We start from the raw sequence: 27974 nt of genomic DNA, 5'->3' as shown, positions 1-27974 counted from the left end.
TTTGGTAATTGTAAGTAAGTAAGCAAATAAGTTTATTGGCCAAGTATTCACATACAAGGAATTTGCCTTGGTGCTCCGCCCACAAGTAACAACATGACATGGTGACAGTTACGAATGACTCAATAAACACTAACCATTAATAATAAAACATTCATGATAAAACACCATTGATCAAGCATGTGAACCAACAAAATACCAGATCAAAGGGAGGCTACAGATTTTTTGTTATCGAGTAGAGCTAATACTCGTGGATAAAAATTGCAATCCATTTCTAACAATTATAACTAATAAAACAGAACTGTCATTTTACCAACTATGTTACTAAGTAAAATCTTACTTTGTGGCAGAATGGAGTAAATTTTACTATTTCTTAAAGAGAAAAATAAGAGAAAAATACAGTCAAAATAAAAAGTTGAACATTGATCAAATATTTGTAAATGCAGATAGTTGTCTACCTTTAGGCAGTGGAAGCAGGCAGACAATTGGATTTCAAGCATCTACTCTTAAGGAGGAGATAGTAATGCAGCACAATGTTAATATATTCAAATGTTGCTTAAGCAATATGAATAACCAAACACAAAGCAGATTATTGTGAAGCATCCATCCTAAATCAGCCGATGACTAGACTAATGCAGTTTTTTTCAACAGTGGGCTCTTCTCATCATTCACAAAGAAGAGCGTGGTATTCTGTGTACTGAAGTGCACACTAGCATTGCTACTGTTCACCACCAGTTGTTTACTTCTGCTCTTAACTTGTTGACCAATCTGTGTATATTCTTTGTAACGCCTTTAAAAACAAATTTCACCTTTTAGTAAATCACATATTGAAACAGCCCTCACTTCAAAATATCTCCAATCCCACCACCAAATAAATCTCTCACAATGTAATTTCTGGAGTTTTAATATATAATAAAATTTTAAGAATAGTTCGAGCTTGTATCATGGAAGATTAAAAGATTTCAAACCATTTATTTTTATTCATTATCATGAATGACATTGTCAGAAATATATATACAGTGTATTTACATTTTAAAAGTTGATAAGTTTAAAGTAGATATTTTTTAAAGATTTCAAGTACTTGGATAGGTTTATATTTTAATAGTTTTTATGATCTAAATTTATTTTCTAAACTAATACTCCCCCTCACATTACCAGGAAGCATTATTTCCACACGATGAAAAGGCAAATTACAGAAATTAGGATATTAAATCTCCCAAATACTGGAAATGAGAGATAGTAAAATAATCATATTGATGAATTAACATTATTTCCATGTTTCCTATGTAATGGTTCCTGTTTATTGAAGACATTTGAACATTAATGCTTGAATTTGGCACCAGGTCAGTATTTTGGGATGAACATCAGCCTAGTTGCTGGATCCATCCATTAGATCTCAGAGGCTTCAACATTTGGCAGCACTGGAGCTGGAATAATGGCACTTAATTCAGTGAGAAAAAAGGAGATCCACAGCCTAGTGAAAGGAAAATCTTTCACCAGCCTCAACGTCTCAAAATAAAAACAGCTTAAAGTTTGTTTCCATATAATTGATTTGAGTTTCTGTGTGTGTAATTACTTTTTTTTGGAGGGGGGTGGTTAGTGTTATTTGTGGAGCCTAATTTGGGATTCTTGCCATCCCACTGCTATGAAGAAATTCCAGGGAACACTGCAATGTCCGTAAAGGGCACAAAGTGCTGAAGTAACAGGCTGTAGAAGGGTTTCAACCCGAAAGGCTACCTTATCCATGTTCTCCAGAGATGCTGCCTGACTCGCTGAGTTACTCCAGCACTTTGTATAAACCAGCATCTGCGGTTCCATGTTTCTACATACTGGAATATCCCAACTAGACATTGCACTTTGTAGTTGTAATGACGGACACAGCCAGAAGATTAAGCACCTGCCACTCATATGCATCTCCCCATTCACGTTTTACCATGGGTAGAAATTAATTAGAACTCTGCGTGGCAAGATTTCAGTTCCGTATTTTGGCCCTCACAATAAATTAATTCCATCTAAACATCAGCACTGAATTTTAGGAAATAAAGCAAACTCAGTCCAGCAACGTACTGATGTGGAGATGCATATAATATGGCACCAGAGACAGGCGACTTTTTGATTGCTCATCTCAAAAGACCATCTGTTATCAGACATTACAACCACTCCATTATTTTAAATCTTTATTTCAACAGCAACATTTCTCACACTAACTACGGTCTTCTGTCTGACATGTTCATTCTCTGACTCCCAGGGCCAATCACCCTACCAGAACGATTCCTGGACCCACGAGGATCCATCCAGCAAGGCCTACTGTGACCAATGAGACCTGTGGCTTACCGACATATCAGAGCCTCCAACCAACTATACAAATGCCCTGCCCCTCCTCTACCCCCCCCCCCCCCCCCCCGTACACGTGAAACTGAACAACCTTATCTATAGAAATAAGAAATTATGTACACAATTAGTTTGAATTCTCCAATAAACTAGTTGGCATAAAGATTTTCAGAAAAATGCAAGACTTTGTCCAGCTTTGAGTCTAACCATTTATTTTCTTGATTATTATTCCAAACTTACTTGTAAAGGAAACTGGCCACACCAATAATAAGAACCAATACGCAAGTGCCAAATATTAAGACACCTTGCATACCTGTACCAATCCTGCTGGAATCTGTAAATAAAATTGAACATTTAAGTTAAAACTGAGCCATTAGCAAGAATCTATTTTTGAATAACAAACTGCAGATTTGGATTTTGGTGTTAATCGTCAACTGGCCAGTGTGTAGCACGTATAAAAGAAGAGATGTTTAGATAGACATTGGTGTTTGGGTTGTGTACTGCACATTGCAATTAGTGTATTCAATTAGACTCAAGCAACTGCAGATGCTGGTTTGCAAATAAAAATAGTGTTGGAGTATCTCAGCTAATAAGGCAGTATCTTCGGAAAACACGGATACGTGACATTTCAGGTTGTGACATTCCCTATCCATGTCTACCAGAGAGGTTGCCTGACCAACTGAGATATTCCAACATTTTGGTTTTATTTTTAGTGTATTCAATTGATTGATTAATTGAAAGATACAGCATGGAAATGGGCCCTTCTGCCCACCAAATCCACCCTGATTATCAATCACCCGTTCATACTGGCTCTATATTATCCCACTGTCATATCCACTCCCTACACACTTGGGACCATTGTCAGATTCAATCAACCTTCAAAAGAAATTCTAGTAGTTTTTACAAGTTGCTTTTTTTTTAGATTTTACTAAGAGCAAAATTATCATTTCTTGCCTCCCAACCAGAGCAAAAGTCTCCCTTTGTGAGAATGTGATGTGAGAAATGAGAGCAGATATATGGGAAGTGAAATATTGGGTCTGAGAGTATTGTCACATTAAATATGAATGACTTCAACCAGGTGAAGAAGTGTGGTGATGAAAGGGGATTGGTTGGGTCTCTGTTGTTGGAAGAAAAAACATACCCTTAGGATATCCTGGTGTGGAATGGACATGTAGGAGGATTGAACATTCAGTGTAGGTAAGAGCTCTCACTATTTCAACTGTGATGAAGAACCCTGAAATATTGACTGCTTCTCTCCTCATTCATATTGGCTGACCTGTCGAGTGCTTACAACATTCTATTTTCTTGTTGTTTTCAGCATCTGCAGATTTTTTGATCCACTGAAAAAAGATGGTTGTGCTTACCTCCAATGGATACAAGGGTACTAACAACAGCTAAACTGGTACTATCCTTCAACGTGATGTTCACACAATAGATACCAGATGCATTGAAGCTTCTGCGAAAGGTCAGGTTGCAAGTGTCAGCAGCCACCACAGGATCACAAATGATGCTCTTCGGCACCATGCAGGTAGGATCCGCAATCATAGTGCAGACATCAGTAGGTATACTGGAAGGCACAAAACATTCATAGGCAATAGGCTTTAAATGATATGTGGAGGCAGAAGAGTAAGTTTAAATGAAAATCTTGAAATTTAGGGGAAATTATGGTTGTAGAGCCATGGTTGTCTTTGTTTTCCTTTTTTTACCTCTTATTCATCATTCAAAATGTGAGGAAGGACATTATTGCCATAGAGGGAGTGCAGAGACGGTTCACCAGACTGATTCCTGGGATGTCAGGACTGTCTTATGAAGAAAGACTGGATAGACTTGGTTTATACTCTCTAGAATTTAGAAGATTGAGAGGGGATCTTATAGAAACTTACAAAATTCTTAAGGGGTTGGACAGGCTAGATGCAGGAAGATTGTTCCCGATGTTGGGGAAGTCCAGGACAAGGGGTCACAGCTTAAGGATAAAGGGGAAATCCTTTAAAACCGAGATGAGAAGAACTTTTTTCACGCAGAGAGTGGTGAATCTCTGGAACTCTCTGCCACAGAGGGTAGTTGAGGCCAGTTCATTGCTATATTTAAGAGGGAGTTAGATGTGGCCCTTGTGGCTAAGGGGATCAGGGGGTATGGAGAGAAGGCAGGTACGGGATACTGAGTTGGATGATCAGCCATGATCATATTGAATGGCGGTGCAGGCTCGAAGGGCCGAATGGCCTACTCCTGCACCTAATTTCTATGTTTCTATGTTTCTATGTAAAATATGCAAATATTTTCAGCCAAATTTCAAAGTTCTCCTCAATTAATTCCACCAGAAATTCTATGAGATCCTTTTATCAGGATGTGTCAGGGGTTATGGGGAGAAGGCAGGAGAACGGGGTTAGGAGCGAGAAATAGATCAGCCATGATTGAATGGCAGCGTAGACTTGATGGGCCGAATTGCCTAATTCTGTTCCTATCATTTATGACCTTATAAACCTGACATAAATACATATGGATTTCCTAACTCGAATGCACTTAACATTATTATCCTAATATTGTTCTATGTGGTCAATATTCTATCGTGAGATTTGCCAAGGTGAATCAAATTCATGTAATGTCCACGACCTAAAACATCAACTCTCCAATTGTAATGCCTGACCTGCTGAGTATTTCTAACATTCTATGTTTTTATTTCACATATTTAGTTCCTCGTTTTCTTTGTGCTGTTTATTTATTCTCAATAAATTATCGAATGGGGTGCAGAGTTGTGTCTGGCCTGTTAAGGAGCATCCCACCTTTCTGGAAGCCAAGCATCGCAATTAAATAGGAATCCTAAAAAATAAATATTGCATGCTGTGAAAAACTGAAAAACACTACACAGCACACACTTCCAGTCCACAGAAAATCTCTCCTGATCAATTTCTAGCCCTTTATCCCAGTGTAACTAACAGTCAAGGCGATGGCCTTAATTAGAAAGCAATTTTGCCTGAAAATGAAAATTATTTCACCTGAGTGGTTGTAATTTAGATCCAGGAGCTCTGTTTACTTAATTCAAGACCTGAGATTAGTAAATTCTTGATATGATTAGTTAGCCATCAGCTAATTGAATGACAGAGAAGGCAATTTAGAGCATCTAGTTTTCTTGTATTATTATAGAGCAAGCACCATACCTGCCCTTACAAGTGACCACAAAATCCATCACGGAGTTCTGTTGAAAGTCTGTAGAGATTTGAATGTTGGTCATCCCCGCAATGCTGTCTGCACCAATTCCATCTAACAAAGAACAATTGTATATTTCACATTTACGGTAATTGTAACATTCTAGTGACATTTGTACCCATAAGCTAATACATCGTATGTAATACATTAATAATTCAGCCCACCTAGATATTACTATAATAAACTGTGATTATGTAGATTTTTTCTGAGTGAAGTATCTTTTTATGAATGATCCACAGCAACACACATAGTGAAACATAGAAACATAGAAACATAGAAATTAGGTGCAGGAGTAGGCCATTCGGCCCTTCGAGCCTGCACCGCCATTTAATATGATCATGGCTGATCATCCAACTCAGTATCCCGTACCTGCCTTTTCTCCATACCCTCTGATCCCCTTGGCCACAAGGGCCACATCTAACTCCCTCTTAAATATAGCCAATGAACTGGCCTCAACTACCCTCTGTGGCAGGGAGTTCCAGAGATTCACCACTCTCTGTGTGAAAAAAGTTCTCCTCATCTCGGTTTTAAAGGATTTCCCCCTTATCCTTAAGCTGTGACCCCTTGTCCTGGACTTCCCCAACATCGGAAACAATCTTCCTGCATCTAGCCTGTCCAACCCCTTAAGAATTTTGTAAGTTTCTATAAGATCCCCTCTCAATCTCCTAAACTCTAGAGAGTATAAACCAAGTCTATCCAGTCTTTCTTCATAAGACAGTCCTGACATCCCAGGAATCAGTCTGGTGAACCTTCTCTGCACTCCCTCTATGGCAATAATGTCCTTCCTCAGATTTCGAGACCAAAACTGCACGCAATACTCCAGGTGTGGTCTCACCAAGACCCTATACAACTGCAGTAGAACCTCCCTGCTCCTATACTCAAATCCTCTTGCTATGAAAGCCAACATGCCATTCGCTTTCTTTACTGCCTGCTGCACCTGCATGCCTACCTTCAATGACTGGTGTACCATGACACCCAGGTCTCGCTGCATCTCCCCCTTTCCCAATCGGCCACCGTTTAGATAATAATCTGCTTTCCCGTTTTTGCCACCAAAATGGATAACCTCACATTTATCCACATTAAACTGCATCTGCCAAACATTTGCCCACTCACCCAGCCTATCCAAGTCACCTTGCAGTCTCCTAGCATCCTCCTCACACCTAACACTGCCCCCCAGCTTAGTGTCATCCGCAAACTTGGAGATATTGCCTTCAATTCCCTCATCCAGATCATTAATATATATTGTAAATAGCTGGGGTCCCAGTACTGAGCCTTGCGGTACCCCACTAGTCACTGCCTGCCATTGTGAAAAGGACCCGTTTACTCCTACTCTTTGCTTCCTGTTTGCCAGCCAGTTCTCTATCCACATCAATACTGAACCCCCAATGCCATGTGCTTTAAGTTTGTATACTAATCTCTTATGTGGGACCTTGTCGAAAGCCTTCTGGAAGTCCAGATACACCACATCCACTGGTTCTCCCCTATCCACGCTACTAGTTACATCCTCGAAAAATTCTATAAGATTCGTCAGACATGATTTACCTTTCGTAAATCCATGCTGACTTTGTCCAATGATTTCACCACTTTCTAAATGTGCTGCTATCCCATCTTTAATAACTGACTCTAGCAGTTTCCCCACTACCGATGTTAGGCTAACTGGTCTGTAATTCCCCGTTTTCTCTCTCCCTCCCTTCTTAAAAAGTGGGGTTACGTTTGCTACCCGCCAATCCTCTGGAACTACTCCAGAATCTAAGGAGTTTTGAAAGATTATTACTAATGCATCAACTATTTCTGGAGCTACTTCCTTAAGTACTCTGGGATGCAGCCTATCTGGCCCTGGGGATTTATCGGCCTTTAATCCATTCAATTTACCCAACACCACTTCCCGACTAACCTGGATTTCACTCAATTCCTCCACCTCCTTTGACCCGCGGGCCCCTGCTATTTCCGGCAGATCATTTATGTCTTCCTTAGTGAAGACGGAACCAAAGTAGTTATTCAATTGGTCCGCCATATCCTGGTTCCCCATGATCAACTCACCTGTTTCTGACTGCAAGGGACCTACATTTGTTTTAACTAATCTCTTTCTTTTCACATATCTATAAAAACTTTTGCAGTCAGATTTTATGTTCACTGCCAGTTTTCTTTCATAATCCATTTTTCCTTTTCTAATTAAGCCCTTCGTCCTCCTCTGCTGGTCTCTGAATTTCTCCCAGTCCTCCGGTATGCTGCTTTTTCTGGCTAGTTTGTACGCATCATCCTTTGCTTTGATACTATCCCTGATTTCCCTTGTTATCCATGGATGCACTACCTTCCCTGATTTATTCTTTTGCCAAACTGGGATGAACAATTTTTGTAGTTCATCCATGCAGTCTTTAAATGCCTTCCATTGCATATCCACCGTCAACCCTTTTAGAATTAATTGCCAGTCAATCTTGGCCAATTCACGTCTCATACCCTCAAAGTTACCTTTCTTTAAGTTCAAAACCATTGTTTCTGAATTAACAATGTCACTCTCCATCCTAATGAAGAACTCAACCATATTATGGTCACTCTTGCCCAAGGGGCCACGCACAACAAGACTACTAACTAACCCTTCCTCATTACTCAATACCCAGTCTAAAATAGCCAGCTCTCTCGTTGGTTCCTCTACATGTTGGTTTAGATAACTATCCCGCATACATTCCAAGAAATCCTCTTCCTCAGCACCCCTGCCAGTTTGATTCACCCAATCTATATGTAGATTGAAGTCACCCATTATAACTGCTTTGCCTTTGTCGCAAGCATTTCTAATTTTCTGTTTGATGCCATCCCCAACTTCACTACTACTGTTAGGTGGCCTGTACACAACACCCACCAGCGTTTTCTGCCGCTTATTGTTTCGCAGCTCTACCCATACCGATTCCACATCCTCCAAACTAATGTCCTTCCTTTCCATTGCATTGCGAAGATCTATCTTTATTCCACAGGTAAAAAGGAACATTCCAACAGCCAGCCATTCTCATCTATCTCCGCTGGCTTGTGAGGGAGAGAGCGAGCAGGCTGACCTTGTCAGTGTAAAGCTGTGTAGTACCGTAATACCATGTAAAGGGTGGCATAGTGGAGTGGAGATTATAAACGGCATGAATTAATAAGGGTTAATCTAGTAGGTTGAGCAGATTAAGGTTATACAAGATTATTGACACCTATAACAATAAAAGGTTTTAATACTCTCTCTGATCATTCAACGGGGTTATTATGAGGAACACATTCTCTCCTGGCCTCACTTATTCATCAAAACATGCTTTCTGGCTCCCCACGAGCCTTGATCATATGGATTTTTTGTCCTCTGTACCAATTATGTGGCAAGTCTGTTAATTGGATCTAACAATTTGGCAGAGCTTTCTTCCAGCTGAATTTCCTTCCTGATGCTAATACCCATCCATTATCCGGACATGGGACCAGAATTATTCACCCACATCAAGAAACTCAACCAATTTCTCACGTAGTTCTTTGGCCATTTTATTTACCCACAACTGTAACATTTGTTTCAAAGGAGCCATATCTGTAGAGGTTACAGCCAAAAGAAGAAGCCTCTCTTTTCACCAGCTGCAGTGGACTGTTTGTACCATTGGTTGTTGAGGAACCTGGGGAGGAAATAATGATTGTAAACATTGCATTTGAAGGATATTTAAAAAAATAATTGTTCATCTTGGCTATGGAAATCTTATCAGTGAGATTTTAATTCCTTCTGCCTGTACAAATTTGGGAATTTGTCAAGTTTAAAATATGTGATGGACATGGTAATACAACTGATGATTACACTGTAAATAGTAGAGCCTTGGAGAGTGTTACAGAACAGAGAGATCTGGGAGTATAGGCGCATCTATATACTTATAAAACTCTCATCTTGTCCTCTTCCGATTTGCGTTGTTTTAAAATTTGCGCGAAACGATTCCCCATAGCGCTATGATTTTTCGCCACCTTACTCGCCATTTTCCAGTGCTGCTAGTGCATCAAGTTTTATTCCGATCGGTGAAATATTACAAAAGTTATTGGTCTGTTATTCGCCGGGACAGAGCCACTGAGTGCGACAGGCGCCGGGTCTTGGAGCCGGTGAGTGAGTCCGGAGCCGGGTCCTACAGCCGGTTAGTGCGGTCGGACCTGAGAGCCTACACTCCCTCCCCCCCCCCCCCCACACCTTCCCACATACACACCCTCCCACATACACACCCTCCCACATACACACCCTCCCACATACACACCCTCCCCAACCCCCTCCCTCACACACATCCCCTCCCTCACACACCCTCCCCCACCCCCCTTTTATTATCTTTATTCAAAGATAATAAAATACAACTTACCATTTGTGGGACTAGTAGCAGGGCTCAAAGTAGTTGCAGAGCTCCATTCAGCAGTGGTGCTTGATTCAATTGTGGTGGTCAGTTCAGGTGTAGACGATGGTTCAGTTGTGGTGGTCAATTTCATTATAGTGGTTGTTTCAGGGGTAGTGGACAGTTCGGTCATGGTTGTAAATTTTGTTGTGGTTGGTTGAGTTGTGGTAGTGATTGTTTTGGTTGTAGTGGGCAGTTTAGGTGTAGTAGTTGGCATAATTGCAGTTGTTGGTTCAGTTGTGGGGGTCTGTTCAGTTCTGGTTGTTGGTTCAGTGAAGGGACTCGGTGTAGTTGGTATAGAATTGCAGGGAACAGGGATGATTGCTTTGACAATCAACTTGGGGTTGAAATGCCCTGTCTTAGTATAGTTGTGAATAACTGTTGGGTTTTTGGATAATGTTTCAGGCCCATCACCAAACTTCCAACTGTAGGAGATGGCAGCATTTTTCAAATAATTGCTGGGATCATTGATTTTAACATCAAAGATGACATTTAAATCCTTAATGTAAACATTATCAGTGGTACTACGCTTGTCTTTTTGTGAAATCTGCACATAAATTGGAAGGCGATCTGTAAAAGGGAATCACAATATATAAATATTAAGATTAATGAAAATATTTGTTTTGTGACAAATAACTATATTCAGGGTGATTCCATCTGGCTGTGAATAATAATTTTACTTCGGAGTCACGTGAGTGATTCCGTGAAGAACCCAGCTCTACTGCGCATGCGGCATTACGCACAGCTGTGCAGAACGCGGCCAGCGGGAGTCGGGCAGCTCCCGCATCCAAGGACGAGAGGTAAGTACTTACCTTAATCGGGCCTTGTGGTTTTTTGCTCCAGGGGGAGCAAAGTAGAGAGGCATGGTGAGCGGCCCCGTTTCGACTCCAGCGTGGAGCCGACAGTGGACGGGGAAAAGGCGCTACCCGGACCGCAAACGCTGCGGACCGCTGCAAGGAGCTGCGCTAATGCTGGTCCGCTGAACAGCTGTTTGGTAACAGCAGCGGCCCGGCGGGAAGTTTTAAAAAACTCGACCGGCAGCCCTGCAGACTCCTGACAAAGAGAATCGCCGCCCGGGAACCGCCACAATGCCGCCTGGAAAACGGCAGGCAGCCTCTACATACAGGTAAGATAAAAATCTTCCCAATTCAACAGGTTCTACAGGAGCCAACTTCCTCCAAAACTGGAACAGGTTGGAGACAGCGAAAATAAGTATGTCTGTCTCCCCAAGCCAGAGGAGGTCATGGAGTTCACCTCCAGGAATAAAGGGGCACTGGCTGAATGCCAAGGGAGCTGACTCCTACCCCAGTGCTATTGCACTAGCCATCTCCCTTGTCGAGGGATTGATGCAACAGCGGAGTTTGAGCTATGCCTCCTCCAATTTATAGCACACCCTTTTGCTCCCTCTTTTGAGGCTAGCTAAGGAGGCCAGGGCTGGGCTGGCTTAAACGCTGGGCAGGCGGACGAGAACAGCAGTATGCCAGGGGAGCAGGATCAGGAAGAGCTACTGGGTGTCGTGGGCCACTACATGGCTCCTCCACGCGACCATCTTCCCAACAAAAGCCCTGCAGGAGCAGGCCTTTCCAGAGGCAAATCCGCAGGCAGCTGGGTCAGCAGACTCGCAGACAAGCAGCGAATTCTACAGAAGGGTCAAGATGTTACCGCCTTTGCTCGCCTTTTCCACGGATTATACTCTCCCAGGATGAGACTATCCCATTGCACTACCAGGGTGCTGACGCCTAAGATGTTCCCAAATTTGGGATACTCGACTGAACAATGGTGCATATAGACCTGCCCGCAACCCCAAATATATGGGGCTATGCAAACCGCTGCTGCGGGACGAGAGGCAGCTAAACCTGTGCGCCTCATGAAGGCAGGCCATGGAACGAGCAGGACATCGCATCCAACACCCAGCTGGCAGCACCCCTCGGCATCCACCAGCGATATCAAACAAGGACTGGTGAAAGCCTGGCGACCGCTTCACATTACCCCCAAAGTTCTTTTTAGACGGGGCCCAGAGCGGAGCCGTGGGAAGATGCGCCGCCCCACCGACAGCACCAGCATACCAGCAAACTACGCCTTCATGAAAAAACAACAAACATGGAGGTAGGTAGTCTGGTTCCTCCCAGTTTACACTAAACAAGGGTGTTCTACTAACTGCGTGGGGGGGCATTTACACTTGTGGATAAAGCATGGGATGCTGTCACAAATAACTAAAATATACTCAACAGTCTTAGAGGATAAAAACGAATTCAAATTGGGCATATTACCGCCAGTTCAGCAATGCGCCCAAAGGGCATTTTCTCCCTCTAAGAAAAGAGAAGTGAGAAGGTCAAGCTGAACTAGAAAGGCTCATTACTAAACGGATCATGGGAGTAAACATGAGCCATTGGAATTTGTATCGAATATATTCACCAAAACTACAAAAGATGGTGAATGTAGCATCATCATTGATCTAATATCACTAAATAAATCTGTTGAGTATATACACTTTAAGATGGAGACGGGTTTTTGTCACTGCCAGACATCTGATCTCCCAAGGATACCTATGGGGAGCATTGATATGGAAGATGCTAACTATCTTATACCCATACACTAGGATCATTATAGATACCTAAAAAATTTTACCTGGATAATGGATATCCCTGTTAGGGCAACCATGGGAGCATATAGCATTCCCTATGGTCTAACCTCAGCCCTAAACTATTATAAATGGCCATGAAAATATTAAGAAAACAACATAATCATGGCATATATTGGATGATATCCTCATATTAGGGGAAACAAAGGAATTAGCTGTGGCAGCAGTTCTAGCTACGAAACAGCTCCCTAAAGCTGAGGTTTATCCCACGCCCAGATAAACCAGAATTGAAGCGTTAACTACCAAGGATTATCTGGGCTTCAATAATAATTCCGTCCATATGACTGTTACTTTGCCAAGGTACTTGGGTCACTATAATCAAATCATGAATGTACCCACTGAAGCTATATCACAATTACGGTGGTGGGCAGACATATATTTGGCATAGTTTTCAGCCCTATTATCATCACCAATCCCAACTTGGTTATTAAAAACCGATGCCAGTACTTTAGGCTGGGGAGCAACTAAACTCCATATCCAGCACAGGTAACAGATGGACCAATTCACAAACATCGTTACTACACATACCGGGCATCAACTACTTGGGATTGGTGATCGCCTATTGGGCTAAAAAGCATATGCATTTCAATGCAGCACGTACATATGTGGTTACGGATTGATAATACTATGGTGGTGGCTTATATCAACCATATGGGGAGCATAATAATCATTATTGTGCAACAAATTGGTCAAACAAATCTGGCAATGGTGTGTCAAAAGACATTTTAACTATCAGCTGCCTATGTCCTAGGAAGCCAGAACACAGTGGGAGACACCATGTCACGGGGTAAAATCTATGATTACATTAAATAGATGTCAAACCCAAAATATCTGCTAAAGTTATTAAGCAGTTTGAAAGCCAGATATCAATTTGGTTGCACAAGACGGAATCACCAGTAACCCATGTATGTGACTTAGGAACCAGATTAGAGGCAGCAGCGATAGATGCCTATACGCTGGAAGGGGGAATTTCTGCTTTGCCTTCCTCCCTTCTGCCTCATCAGACGGGCACTTCGCAATACAGATGGGATCTGTCTCCGAGGTATTGAACGTGCCCGACCGGCCTACACAGCCATGGTTCCCAGTTCATCACGACACGGTTGGCGAGTCACCTATGGATTTCCCTAGTGGACCATGGTTTGCTGACTCAACCCAGTATCAGGCACAAGCCACCCATGCCAGGGAAACATCAAACTCCTGGGTGCAGGTTTTGAATAGACCTTACCAGGGACTGGGATTATCCAAAGGAACCATTACCACCATGTCGGCATCCCTGCGAACAGTCACTAAAAGCTAACATGGGTAAAATACAGCCACGACGCAGGGACAATGAACTATTCAACCACTGACGTATTGGAGTTCCTGGAACATCTACACCATGACTAAAAGGTGAGTTACAGTGCCGTAAATACAGCATGGAGCGCCTTATCTGCTTATCTAAAACAGCATGTCAGCAGAGCATGGGATCCCATCCACTGAAGGTAAACTTATGAAGGGCAACTATAATATAAGCCCCAAACACCCAGGTATATACCCATGTATGGGATATTGGTGTGATATTGACATGTCTCAGAGAATGGCACCAGCCAGATCCCTCAGCTTGCTTAATCTATGTTTTAAAAAACGCTCATGCTTATGGCTCTCGTACACGCTCACAGAGTCCGGTCACTCCATAAACCAGACTGGATAACATGGTGATTACCCCAGACGCATCACGTTCATATTTAGGTCTGGTAAAATCTAACTCGCAGGTATATGGGACTAGGCGAGATTATGAGTTCGGCACGAACTAGTAGGGTCAAGATCGCCTGTGTTTTCCGTGCTGTAGTCGTTATATGGCTATATGGACCAGGAACGCCCAATTCACTGGTGGGATTCCGGGCCTACCCACCAGAGTCCAGGTTGAGTGTGGTGACCCATCTACTACTATATATAGACACAACCCACAATCTTAGAGGGAGAGGAAAGCCTATGGGTCAACCACAGTAACCCAAGACGGGGTACGAGCCAAACCACTCCAAGGTGGCTCAAACAGGTACTGAAAGCTGCCGGAATAGATAATAATACATTTAATCCCATTCCACTAGGGCAGCATTGGTATCAGCGGCTGAACGAATGGACATCCCGGTTGACCACATTTTCAATACAGCAGAATGGTCAAGGGAACGGCGTTCTGAACATTTTTTATTATAAACCGTTGATAAAACCTGATTTAATTGCAGGAGAATATTACAAACTGCAATATTAATTTAAGCTCAGAGGAGCTCTTTTATGTTGTTATTGTTAACAAATACCTTTCTGTTTCTTTTGAAAGCAGATCCACTGGTTGATTACGATAACACTTCCTCCCTCATAAACTTCGGCAGTGAGTGAAATAAAAACTGTTACACGGTTTGAAATCACAGACCTTTGAAGTCTTCACGGAATCACTCACGTGACTCCGAAGTAAAATAGTTAGATTAAACGAGTACTTACCAGTATGAAGTTTGATCTGTATTTTATGAGGAGTTACGGTGAGGGATTAAGTGCCCGCCGCTCCCACCCTCATTATATAGATCAAAGTAATAAACTGATGTCTCGTGATCTTTACTATCTTACTTCAAATATTGTGTCTATCCTGTGATTTCACACCGCTGCTTCGAAGTATGCCGCATGCGCAGTAGAGCTGGGTTCTTCACTTAATCCCTCACCGTAACTCCTCATAAAATACAGATCAAACTTCATACTGGTAAGTACTCGTTTAATCTAACTATTTTTAGCTATTAACTCTCCCTGATTCCTTATGCTTTTAATTTGGTCAAAGGTATTAATGGATTAAAATGCGCTGTGAAAATGTAAGATTCTTTGAGATCTTGACAGGGCAAGTGCAGGGAGGACGTTCTCCTCATATGATGTCTAGAACCAGAGGACACTGTTTGAGAATAAGGGATTGTCAAATTAAGAGTGAGATGAGGAAGATATATATTTTTTTCTCAAATGATAGTGAATCTTTGGAATTCCTTGCCTCAGAATGCTGTAGAGGCCAAATCCTTGAATATATTCAAACTTGAGATAGGTAGATATTTAATCAGTAAGGGGGTCAAGGGTTTTGTGGCTAGGGCAGTGGGCTGCCTGAGATAATGCCCAACAGGGGCTGGCTTTAAATTTAGATGGATCAGGAAAAGGTAGAGCTAAGTTCGGCCTCCTGGTAAACATCAATGGGAGGGAAAGATCTGAAGAAGGGTCTCGACCCGAAATGTCGCCTATTCCTTCTCTCCATAGATGCTGCCTCACCCGTTGAGTTCCTCCAGCATTTTTGTCCACTTTCGGTAATCTCACCTCACTCATTTCACGTCCCCATTGAATTTAAAATTTAAATTAACTCTCATCCTATTTTATAAGTTATCCTTTTGCAAAAGGCAATAATAAAAAATTGAGTGGAGGAAACCTAATTACAACAGATCTCCATTCATTAAGATACCAGAAACCAATGTTCCCTCTAAGTTGTGGGCGCTTGCGTGCGCACACAAGTTTTGAAACCAGTGCACAAAGAAAATTTATGTAGGCACGCACAAAAGGATTTTGAAATTCGGGGAAAAAAATCTGTTATAACATTTTTCTTTTTTTAAACCGAATTTCAAAATCTGCCGCCCGATCCGGCTTCGGGGAAATTATCAATTGGACCCTTTCGCGGGCCACATCCGGTCCGTGGGAGGCATCGAGATGAGGGCAAGGACCGCCCTCCTCAAAGATGGTGGCGCTGCTGGCAGGATCCCAGCAGTGAATGGATGGGACTGGACCTTGGAGACGAGGAAGAGCGAGGTGGGGCTGGCACGTCACGTCATGGGCTAGGGGGAGTGTCCTGCTACATAAGCTTATCTCACCTTGAGATCTACCCAGTCAACAAGTAGCTGAGCTTGAGACAACACCCTCGCTCAGCTACAGCAGTAATGACAATTATGTTAGTGGACCAAACTTACATGTAACACCTGAATAAAAACTACTGTTTGAACCTGCTGACGTCTGGCCTTTTCCTGACCACGTTTGGTGCCGCTACAAACTGGTCATTAACCCAGAGATACTGACACAGACTCTCACCTGTAACAGTGTATGGGTCACTTGCTGTTGCAATGGGAATGTATTTACGTCTGTGATGATCTCTTCGATAGACAGACACTTCCATCATATGGTCACCAAGGATCATGTTGGTGGTATTGATTGAAAGAGTCATACTGGTACCCCCAGTACTTTGGTAATATTGGCCTAAATTTGAAACAAATTTAATTAAGAGATTTTCTTAAGGGAACATCAAGACTTTTGAAGGCAAATGTATTGTACGAACCTTGTGTGTGCCAAATATAAACAAAGTTTCTACGCTTTCTGTCCAATTGTTTGGGAAGCAATTGACCATCTGGGAAGACATCACATTTAAAAAACTTGGTGCAGTTAAACCAATCATAGTCTGCAATCCAGGAGGTCCAGTTGTACACATATTGACCCCGAAAGAATGATGATACTGGAAAATAAAATAGTATTATTCAGGGGTCAAATTTAGAAATCTGCACACATGTTCTCCTCATATAGAAAATGACCCGTTGGATTTACACATTACAGGAAATTGTGAATCAACACAAATCAATGTATTTTTTAATCATTAGAATATATCACTGAAACAAAATAGTCATAAGGTTTCATAATAATACATCAGAAATTACAGTGAGAAGCTAAACTATATCCATTGAATAACAAATATTCTACTATAATTTTCAATCCCTTTGTATATATAAGAATATGCCTATCTGATGATTAGCCACTGCTGATTGTAACACTGTCATAAACATACTTCCACAATTTACACTGACCAAATCATGTTATCCTTGAATACTTTGCACCAAACCAATTTTCAGAGTGGAGTATAAAACTTACTAGTGGAGGCATTTACAATAATGTCATTTAAGAGGCTTTTGGGTAGGCACATGGAGTGGGAAATGGAGGGATATGAATCATGTACAGGAAAATTAAATGAGTTTATCTTGTCATCATGTTTGGCTGAAAGTCCTGTTCCTGTGCTGTACTGTTCCATGTTCTATGTTATATTCTAAGACTTGGAAAATGATATGTTGTCTGTCGACGATTACATGTAGATTCATATTTGTCCATGGAAAATAAATATGCTTTGGTCTTCCAACTCCAGCTGTCAGATCTCATTTGTCCCGAACAGTAGACCCTAATGGGCACTGTTTGACACTGCCATTAGAATTAATTGACTAACCACTACAAAATAAATTCAACAATTTGGCTGAAAATGACAAAGAGTTGTACTTAATTGATGAAATTGTTTTCTGGTGCCTCGATTAGTGGGTCCTAATAAGACTACTTACTCATGTAACTATGAGAGTGGTTGATGTCATCTGCTGACTGTGAATGTTTTCCCAAAATGTTACAGTATTAAGATAATACTGTCCAACATTTCAAATATATGAGCAGTTACTTCAATCAGAGTTAACTCTTGGCTCAAAAAGAAGTTTAGCATTTTTAATCTTTTGATAAGTTATTGCGTACAGTTTTGGTCTCCAAATCTGAGGAAGGACATTATTGCCATAGTGCAGAGACGGTTCACCAGACTGATTCCTGGGATGTCAGGACTGTCTTATGAAGAAAGACTGGATAGACTTGGTTTATACTCTCTAGAATTTAGGAGATTGAGAGGGGATCTTATAGAAACTTACAAAATTCTTAAGGGGTTGGACAGGCTAGATGCAGGAAGATTGTTCCCGATGTTAGGGAAGTCCAGGACGAGGGGTCACAGCTTAAGGATAAGGGGGAAATCCTTTAAAACCGAGATGAGAAGAACTTTTTTCACACAGAGAGTGGTGAATCTCTGGAACTCTCCGCCACAGAGGGTAGTTGAGGCCAGTTCATTGGCTATATTTAAGAGGGAGTTAGATGTGGCCCTTGTGGCTAAGGGGATCAGAGGGTATGGAGAGAAGGCAGGTACGGGATACTGAGTTGGATGATCAGCCATGATCATATTGAATGGCGGTGCAGGCTCGAAGGGCCGAATGGCCTACTCCTGCACCTAATTTCTATGTTTCTATGTCTTGGTCACTTGTCTGCTGTGGGGATTACTTGATGCCCTACCTGCAATCCAACGCGCCTGTGTTGGGAAAGATAACCATTGGTACATAAAAAGAATGTCATCAAGATATTTTTAGGAATATTTTCTTTCTGTTACTAAGGATGTTGAGACTGCTTCTAATTTCAAGTTGCTCCAGTAACTTTTTTAGCTTATGCTGTGCAGTTACAGTCGTGGTAACATGCACACCCAGCAGATGAATAGTTGAAAGAATAATTCTTTAAAATTGACCCATTTAAAATGTCTATTAAACTGGGAAACCCATAACAAGAGAAAATTTCTATAGTATCAGCCTCCAACAGACAAAATGTTGAGCATTTCTGTAAAGTTTGGGACACCTATGAACATTTGTACATTTTTGAACATCATACGACAGATAAATAAGCATGGATACTTTGTGGAGTTGTTGTTTATGATCATTAATGTATTGGTTCAGATTATGTTGGAGAAGCACTTCCTACAATGTCCGGTTGTTGGATATCTTGTGTGTCTATTGAATGTTTCTTTCCTCAAATTCATTTTTGAGATGTGGGATTTGCTGAGACACCAGCTTTTATTCTACATTCTCTGTTCTTCTTCTTCTTCTTTTGTGTGGCGTGCACAGCCTAAAGTTGTTGGACAACTTGTTCTATTTGATCTTCCATTTGTGCTCGTCGAGTTGATTGCATTAGTCGAAACAGGGCGGACCACGTGAAGGTTGCAATCTTCCACCCCCTCTGTTCTCTGAGAAATTGGTGGTGAGCTGCTGCAATCCTGCTGGTGAAGATACTTCAAATATGATTAAAGGAAAAGCTGTTGTGGTAGTGTGCCCCTTATACTTGATAATAGGTTTAAAACGGAAGGGGCAATGTTTAAAGAAGATGTGCAGGTGGTCGGTGCCTGGAATATATTGCCAGTGGTTATTTTGAGGCAGATACGAATTGTGGCGTTTAACAGGTATTTACATACCACATCAATATATAGGGTATGGAGGAACATGAATCGTATGCAGGCAGATGATGTTAGCTTAACTTGGCATCATGTTCACAGGCCCGTACGAAGCTTTTCAAAAAGGGGGGTGGCATGAAGGGGGGTGCGGGCGGGTCTGAACGGCGGGGCTGAGCAGGGGGGGGGGGGGGGGGGGGGGGGGGGGGGGTGGGGGGGGGGGGAGAGAGGTGTGGGCGGGCCTGAGTGTTCAGCATAGATATTGTGGGCTAAAGGGCCTATTCCTGTGTTGCACAAAGGCTGTAGGTTCTGGAGAAACACCAGCAAAAGATGAAAGGACTGGTATTGCACCTGGGTTTGTGTGGGAAAAGTGCTAGAGGGTGGGGAGTACTATGCAGGGTGAAAGTGGGGGCCAGGGAGTTTCAAAGGTTTGAGTGGAATATCTACCTCTTCCCTCACCCCCATACCAAGGTAATCTAAAATAAGGGCTGCTGTGAAGTAAACAACAACCTGGTCTATATGGACTTTTCATCATCCATTACAAGTTGTTGACTATTGAAACAAGCCACAAGGCCTCACACCTCACAGGGACCGTCTGCACTCCTCAAATACAACCTTTGATTGATTAATTTCCCACATAAACCTTTAATTCTTGCGTTACATTTTGTTGGCCACTATGAATACTGGTGGCCTGTTATTTGATTATCAAGATAATTTGTAAAATTGCCTGTTTAAATGCACAAAATTATAAAATCCATCTAACAAAGTTTAATGTTTCAAATTATATTTAACTTGGATTCCCAAGTTGTTAGTTATTTTGTCCGTCACAAAATTAACAGGAAGTTACTTTATTTTATTTTTAAATAAATGTATTTTTATATATTCTAGAAAATAAAAAAATTGATCATGATTTGAGAATAATAACAACTGTGTGACATCAAGCTTTCTAACTAGAGTGTGTAAGAAGGAACTGCAGATACAGGTTTAAACTGAAGATAACACAAAAAGCTGGAGTAAATCAGCGGGCCGAGGTGGAAGATTGCAACCTTCACGTGGTCCGCCCTGTTTCGACTAATGCAATCAACTCGACATGCACAAACGGAAGATCAAATAGAACAAGTTGTCCAACAACTTTAGGCTGTGCACGCCACACGACAGAAGAAGTGGGCCAGACAGAATCTCTGGAGAGAAGGAATGGGCGACATTTCGAGCCGAGACCCTTCTTCAGACTGGTGACTAAAGTGATCCACGAAATACAAGCCCAATAACCTTGTTGCCATTTTTCTTGAGCAACCCAAATAGATTGTTTGAAGCCTCTGATGAATATCATGTTTATTCTATACAGACACAAAATGCTGAAGTAACTTAACGGGATAGGCAGCATCTTTGGGGAGAAGGAATGGGTGACATTTCAGGTTGAGCCCCCTCCTCTACTCCCTCTTCACCTATGACTGCACACCTGTACATGGTACTAACACCATCATCAAGTATGTAGATGATACAACGGTGATTGGCCTCATCAGCAACAACGATGAGCTGGCCTACAGGGAGGAGGTCCAGCACTTAGCAGCATGGTGCGCTGACAACAACCTGGCCCTTAACTCCAAGAAGACCAAGGAGCTCATTGTAGACTTCAGGAAGTCCAGAGGTGGCACGCACACCCCCCATCCACATTAACGGGACGGAGGTGGAACGTGTTTCTAGCTTCAGGTTCCTGGGAGTCAACATCTCCGATGACCTCTCTTGGACCCACAATACCTCTACTCTGATCAAGAAGGCTCATCAGCGTCTCTTCTTCCTGAGGAGACTGAAGAAGGTCCATCTGTCTCCTCAGATCCTGGTGAACTTCTACCGCTGCACCATCGAGAGCATCCTTACCAACTGCATCACAGTATGGTATGGCAACTGCTCTGTCTCCGACCGGAAGGCACTGCAGAGGGTGGTGAAAATTGCACAACGCATCACCGGTTCCACGCTCCCCTCCATTGAGTCTGTCCAAAGCAAGCGCTGTCTGCGGAGGGCGCTCAGCATCGCCAAGGACTGCTCTCACCCCAACCATGGACTGTTTACCCTCCTACCATCCTACAGCTACAGGTCTCTCCGTTGCCGAACCAGCAGGTCGAGGAACAGCTTCTTTCCGGCGGCTGTCACTCTACTAAACAACGTACCTCGGTGACTGCCAATCACGCCCCCCCCGGACACTTATTATTTATTTTTTATTCAAATCGTTTGCTATGTCGCTCTTCAAGGGAGATGCTAAATGCATTTCGTTGTCTCTGTACTGTACACTGACAATGACAATTAAAAATTGAATCTGAATCTGAATTCTTCACAAGGGTCTGAAAAAGGCTCAACCCGAAACATCACCGATTCCTTCTCTCCAGTGATTCTGCCTGTCCCGCTGAGTAACTCCAGCATTTTGTGTCTATCTTTCAACCAGCATCTGCAGTTCATTCCTACACCTTTATTCCATCCATGATCTACATTACATATGACCTGTAAACTTACCATTTTTACAATTTAAATCATAAACGATATCACCACTATCATCTTCCTTTTGACAGCTTGGTAGTTTCAGAACCAGACTGAAGGTCACATTTGATCTGACCAGAGTGGGCCCATCATTCCCCAGGTGGGCTACAACCTTTCCTCCTGAAAATAAAACAAATGGATCAAAGAAGGGAAACAACACACTATTTGTTCAGGATACAAATTTTAAGCAGAAATGTAAGAAAATGCTTAATTCACTCTTATTAACAATCAGGAGATTTCCCCCTGATACCATGTCAGAGAATACTAAAATACTTTTAGCATTAATTGTGAATGTATGTAGCAATAAATTATTCAACTTTAGCCTGTCATGAGTATCTAGTTTAAAGATAAGCAGAATTGCAAAATTGGGGAATTGGAACTGCATCAGAAAGTTAATTCATCAGATGTTCCTGATAATTTCTAGCATAAAGTAGTGTTGTATTAAAAATTAAATCAAATACTTAATTTATGAAATAGTACAAATAGTGTATTGATGCTACGTTTGTGAGCTAAAAGATCAGAGAAGCAGTGGCATCAGTGCAAAATATTGAATAAAAAGACAGATTTCTGTAAGGTTATGCCTTCCCAAATATTCCTGAGATGATTAGAAACATAGAAAATAAGTGCAGGAGGAGGCCATTCGGCCCTTCGAGCCAGCATCCCCATTCATTGTGATCATGGCTGATCGTCCCCTATCAATAACCCGTGCCTGCCTTCTCCCCATATCTCTTGACTCCACTAGCCCCTAGAGCACGATCTAACTCTCTCTGTGGCAGGGAATTCCATAAATTCACAACTCTCTGGGTGAAAAAGTTTTTTCTCACCTCAGTCTTAAATGACCTCTCCTTTATTCTAAGACTGTGGCCCCTGGTTCTGGACTCGCCCCACATTGGGAACATTTTTCCTGTATCTAGCTTGTCCAGTCCTTTTATAATTTTATGTTTCTATAAGATCCCCCTCATCGTTCTAAACTCCAGTGAATACAAGCCTAGTCTTTTCAATCTTTCCTCATATGACAGTCCCGCCATCCCAGGGATCAATCTCATGAACCTATGCTGCACTGCCTCAATCACAAGAATGTCCTTCCTCAAATTATGAGACACAAACTGTACACAATACTCCAGATGTGGTCTCACCAGAGCCCTATACAACTGCAGAAGAACCTCTTTACCCCTATACTGAAATCCTCTTGTTATAAAGGCCAACATTCCATTAGCTATCTTCACTGCCTGCTGTACCTGGACGCCAACTTTCAGTGACCGGTGTACAAGGACGCCCAGGTCTCGCTGCACCTCCCCCTTACCTAACCTAACCCCATTGAGATAATAATCTGCCCCCTTGTTTTTGCCGACAAAGTGGATAACCTCACATTTATCTATATTATACTGCATCTGCCACGCATCTGCCCACTCACTCAACCTGTCCAGGTCACCCTGCAACCTCCTAACATCCTCTTCACAGTTCACACTGCCACCCAGCTTTGTGTCATCCGCAAACTTGCTAGTGTTGCTCCTAATTCCCTCTTCCAAATCATTAATATATATGGTAAACAGTTGCGGCCCCAACACCGAGCCTTGCAGCACTCCACTCGCCACTGCCTGCCATTCTGAAAAGGACCCGTTCACTCCTACTCTTTGCTTCCGGTCTGCCAACCAATTTTCTATCCATATCAACACCCTACCCCCAATACCATGTGCTCTGATTTTAGTGCTTTCTGAAAGTCTAGATACACTACATCCACTGGCACCTCTTCATCCATTTTACTTGTCACATCCTCAAAACATTTCAGAGGATTAGTCAAGCATGATTTCCCTTTCATAAATCCATGTTGACTTGGACTAATCCTTTTACTGCTATCCAAATGCCCCATTATTACCTCTTTAATAATTGACTCCAGCATCTTTCCCACCACCGAAGTCAGGCTAACTGGTCTGTAATTCCCCATTTTCTCTCTCGCTCCTTTCTTGAAAAGTGGGATAACATTAGCTATCCTCCAATCCACAGGAACTGATCCTGAATCTGTTGAACATTGGAAAATGATCACCAATGCATCCACTATTTCTAGAGCCACCTCCCTGAGGACCCTGGGATGCAGACCATCAGGCCCAGGGGATTTATCATCCTTCAGTCCCATTAGCCTACCCAATACTATTTCTCGCCTAATGAAAATTTCTTTCAGTTCCTCTACCCCCTTAGATTCTCTGTCCTCCAGTACATCTGGGAGATTGTTTGTATCTTCCTTAGTGAAGTACCTGTTCAACTCATCTGCCATTTCCTTGTTGCCCATAATAATTTCACCCGTGTCTGCCTTCAAGGAACCCACATTTGACTTTGCTACTATTTTTTCCCTTAACATATCGTAAAGAAGCTTTTACTGTCCTTCTATACATTCCTGGCCAGCTTCCCTTCGTACTTAATCTTTTCAGCCCAGATTGCCCGTTTTGTTTCCTTTTGTTGCCCTATGAAAGTTTCCCAATCCTCTGGCTTCCGGCTACTCTTTGCTGTGCTACACATTTTTTCTTTTAGTTTTATTCTATCCCTAACTTCTCTTGTCAGCCACGGTTACCTCCTAATCCCCTTAGAATCTTTCTTCCTTTTTGGAATGAAATGATCCTGCGTCTTCCGGATTATGCCCAGAAATTCCTGCCATTGCTGTTCCACCGTCATTCCTGCTAGGATCCCTTTCCAGTCTACCTTGGCCAGCTCCCCTCTCATGCCTTCATAGTCCCCTTTGTTCAACTGCATCACTGACACTTCCGATTTAACCTTCTCCTTCTCAAATTGCAGATTAAAACTAATCATATTATGATCACTACCTCCAAGCGGTTCCTTTACCTCGAGTTCTCTTATCATATCTGGTTCATTGGACAACACTAAATCCAGAATTGCCTTTTCTCTGGTCGGCTCCATTACAAGCTGCTCTAAGAATCCATCTCGGAGGCATTCTACAAACTCTCTTTCTTGGGGTCCTGAACCAACCTGATTTTCCCAGTCTACCTGCATATTGAAATCCCCCATCACCACAGTGGCATTACCTTTGTTACATGCCAGTTTTAACTCCTGCTGCAACTTACACCCTACATCCGGGCTACTATTTGGGGGTCTGTAGATAACACCAATTAGTGTCTTCTTGCCTTTACAATTCCTCAACTCAATCCACAGTGACTCTACCTCGTCAGTCCCTATGTCTTCCCTCGCAAGGGACTGAATTCCATCCCTCACCAGCAGAGCTACCCCCCCCCCCCCCCCTCTGCCCACCTGCCTGTCCTTTCTATAGGATGTATAACCCTGAATATTAAGTTCCCAGGCCCGATCCTCCTGCAGCCATGTCTCAGTAATCCCCACAATGTCATATCTAGCAACCTCTAACTGAGCCTCAAGCTCAATTACTTTACTTCTTATACTTCGAACTATAGACTTGCATATGATAATGGAGGGTTCTCGAACTTCTTTTATAAATATTTCCAAGAGTGGCGGCACTAGCACAGCTAGTAGTGATGCTGCCTTACAGCGCCAGAGACACGGGTTCGATCCTGACTTTGGATGCTGTCTGCGTGGAGTTTGCATGTTCTCCCCGTGACTATGTGGATTTTCTCAGAGTGCTCCGGTCACCACCTACATGTGGGTTTGTAGGTCAATTGGTCTCTGTAGATTGCCCTTTGTGTGTATGGAGTGGATGCAAAAGTGGGATAACATAGAACTTGTGTGAACGGATGATCGATGATTGGTATAGACTCGGTCGATTGAAGGGGCCCGTTTCCAGGCTGTATCTCTAAACTGAACTAAACTGGGTTTGGGCTCCAAGCTTGCTCATTTCAAGATTTCTGACATGAACCAAAGAACAAAAATAATATATACATCTGTATTTTAGATTGATGTTTAGCCTAGGGAAAAATTGTGTCTCACAGCATCATAGCATTCCTACTAACCACTGCCAGACACTAATAAATGCATACATTGAGGTCTGCAAAAAACAGACTTGTGCATACAATTTAGGGTTTGAATGCGTGTGTAACACTGATTCTTTTAGAGACACAGCATGTAAATAAGCCCTTTGGTCCATCGAGTTCACACCGACCATCGATCACCCGTTCGCACTAGTTCTATGTTATCCCATTTTCTTGTCTATTACATACACACTAGGGGCAATTTACAGAGGCCAATTAACCTACATACCCACACGTGGGATGTGGGAGGAAACTTGCGCAGTTACAGGGTGAATGTGCAAACTCCACAGACAGCACCCAAGGTTAGCACCAAACCCAGATGCCTGGCTCTGAAGCAACAACTACCAGCTGTGCCGCCCACTGCGTGTCTGGGCCACAAATTTTTCTGGGCCTGAAGTGGACTCAGTCAAATTTCCATGCTTGTACATACAAGCTATTGAATGATTATAAAGCCATCACCTCAACTTTAACTTTTCTGTAATACAAGTAATGTATCTACATTTGTGTTAAGACCCTATAATGGCCACTGTAATGTCCAAAAATAGCAAATATACAAATGTTACAAAATTATAGTTTTTTGACTGCGTCTCAGTGATTTACACACTTGATATTGTAAAATTGTGAATCAGAATTAAACAAATTTAATAATATTGCTTCATTTTATTAGTACCAAAGTTAATTAGGCAAATCCTTGATGTAAGTTACAATATCCATTGTTTTACAAGTCATCGAATTGTTTTACTGCAAGTTTGAAATATATAGTCATAGAGTGAGAGTGTGGAAACAGGCCCTTCTGCCCAACGTGCCCACACCAGCCAACATGTCCCAGCTACACAAGTCCCACCTGCCCGCATTTGGTCCATATCCCTCCAAACCTGTCCTATCCATGTACCTGTCTAACTGTTTCTTAAATGTTGGGATAGTCCCTGCCTCAGCTACCGTCTCTGGCAGCTTGTTCCATACACCCAGAAGTTATTCCAGAATTCTTTAGCTCTACATACTTGTCTTAATTTAATTTGGCAGAAAGATATGTCTTTCGTGTCAGAGGTTATGGGAAGAAGGCAGGAGAATGGGGTTAGGAGAAAGAGATAGATCAGCCATGAATGAATGGCGGAGTAGACATGACGGGTCAAATGGCCTAATTCTGCTCCTAACACATGACCTTATAATCTGGCAATGTGAGGAGTAACACATTTCCAAAGACATGATTTTGATTGTTTCCTCCTTATTTCTCATTGCAATGTACAGTTCTGACCAGGAATTTCATTTTATAAATCATTTCTGATTAATCAGAATAGTTTATAAAAGTGCCTATGAAGCTTAAAGTATTCAAAATTTAAAATAACTATTTGTTCTGTTAACAGGCAAGTGTCCAAATTTCAAATCATCCTTTAATCTGCTGGAGAATGTTACAAAATTAAACCCCATAGATTTACAGTACATATAACTTTCTGGAAAAATTGAACAATTGAGATGAATAATCATAGCATCTCAAATATTCCAAATAAACTACAGTGTACCACCAGTCATCCCAATATGCATCATTGCAGGAGCACCCATTTCCAGCACCAATTACCACAATCACTCCAATATGGAGTATGGATAAGATTATTCAACATGGATTCAGTGAAATCAGAGGTGGAAAACATTAATTCTTCTAAACTATGTTGCATTATAAGACTGCAACATACTCTATTAGTAAAAGGTAGGCACACCTGACGAAACTTTAGGTAGAAATTTGAAGGTTACAGGCTTACCTTTCCAGCAGCTTTTCCATCGGACATCATTCTTTTCCCAATACGGGTAGAGTTGCTCATTCCAGGCAATTTGGTTGGAGCGCCATCCAGCAAGTTGGCCAGGACGCCGTGAGGACGATAACTTACTGCTATGAGTGAATATATCTCGGAAAC

At 42.1% G+C, this 27974-nt stretch overlaps 1 protein-coding gene across 1 annotated transcript; it reads right to left on the bottom strand.

The window, feature by feature from the left end:
• Positions 1–146: 146 nt before the first annotated feature.
• On the bottom strand, positions 147–27974 carry LOC129694304 (protein QNR-71-like; the record flags this gene model as incomplete). Its single annotated transcript, XM_055631011.1, has 10 exons — positions 147–787; positions 2569–2662; positions 3693–3895; positions 5484–5586; positions 9042–9158; positions 9876–10475; positions 16624–16788; positions 16868–17041; positions 22094–22237; positions 27822–27974. Coding segments are annotated over 10 exons (1919 nt in total), but the record flags the coding sequence as incomplete, so codon positions are not given.

Source organism: Leucoraja erinacea, unplaced genomic scaffold (genome assembly GCF_028641065.1).
Source record: "Leucoraja erinacea ecotype New England unplaced genomic scaffold, Leri_hhj_1 Leri_612S, whole genome shotgun sequence".
NCBI classification, from domain to species: domain Eukaryota; kingdom Metazoa; phylum Chordata; class Chondrichthyes; order Rajiformes; family Rajidae; genus Leucoraja; species Leucoraja erinaceus.
Note: the sequence above shows the minus strand (reverse complement) of the source record. Positions and strands in the feature narration are given on the sequence as shown.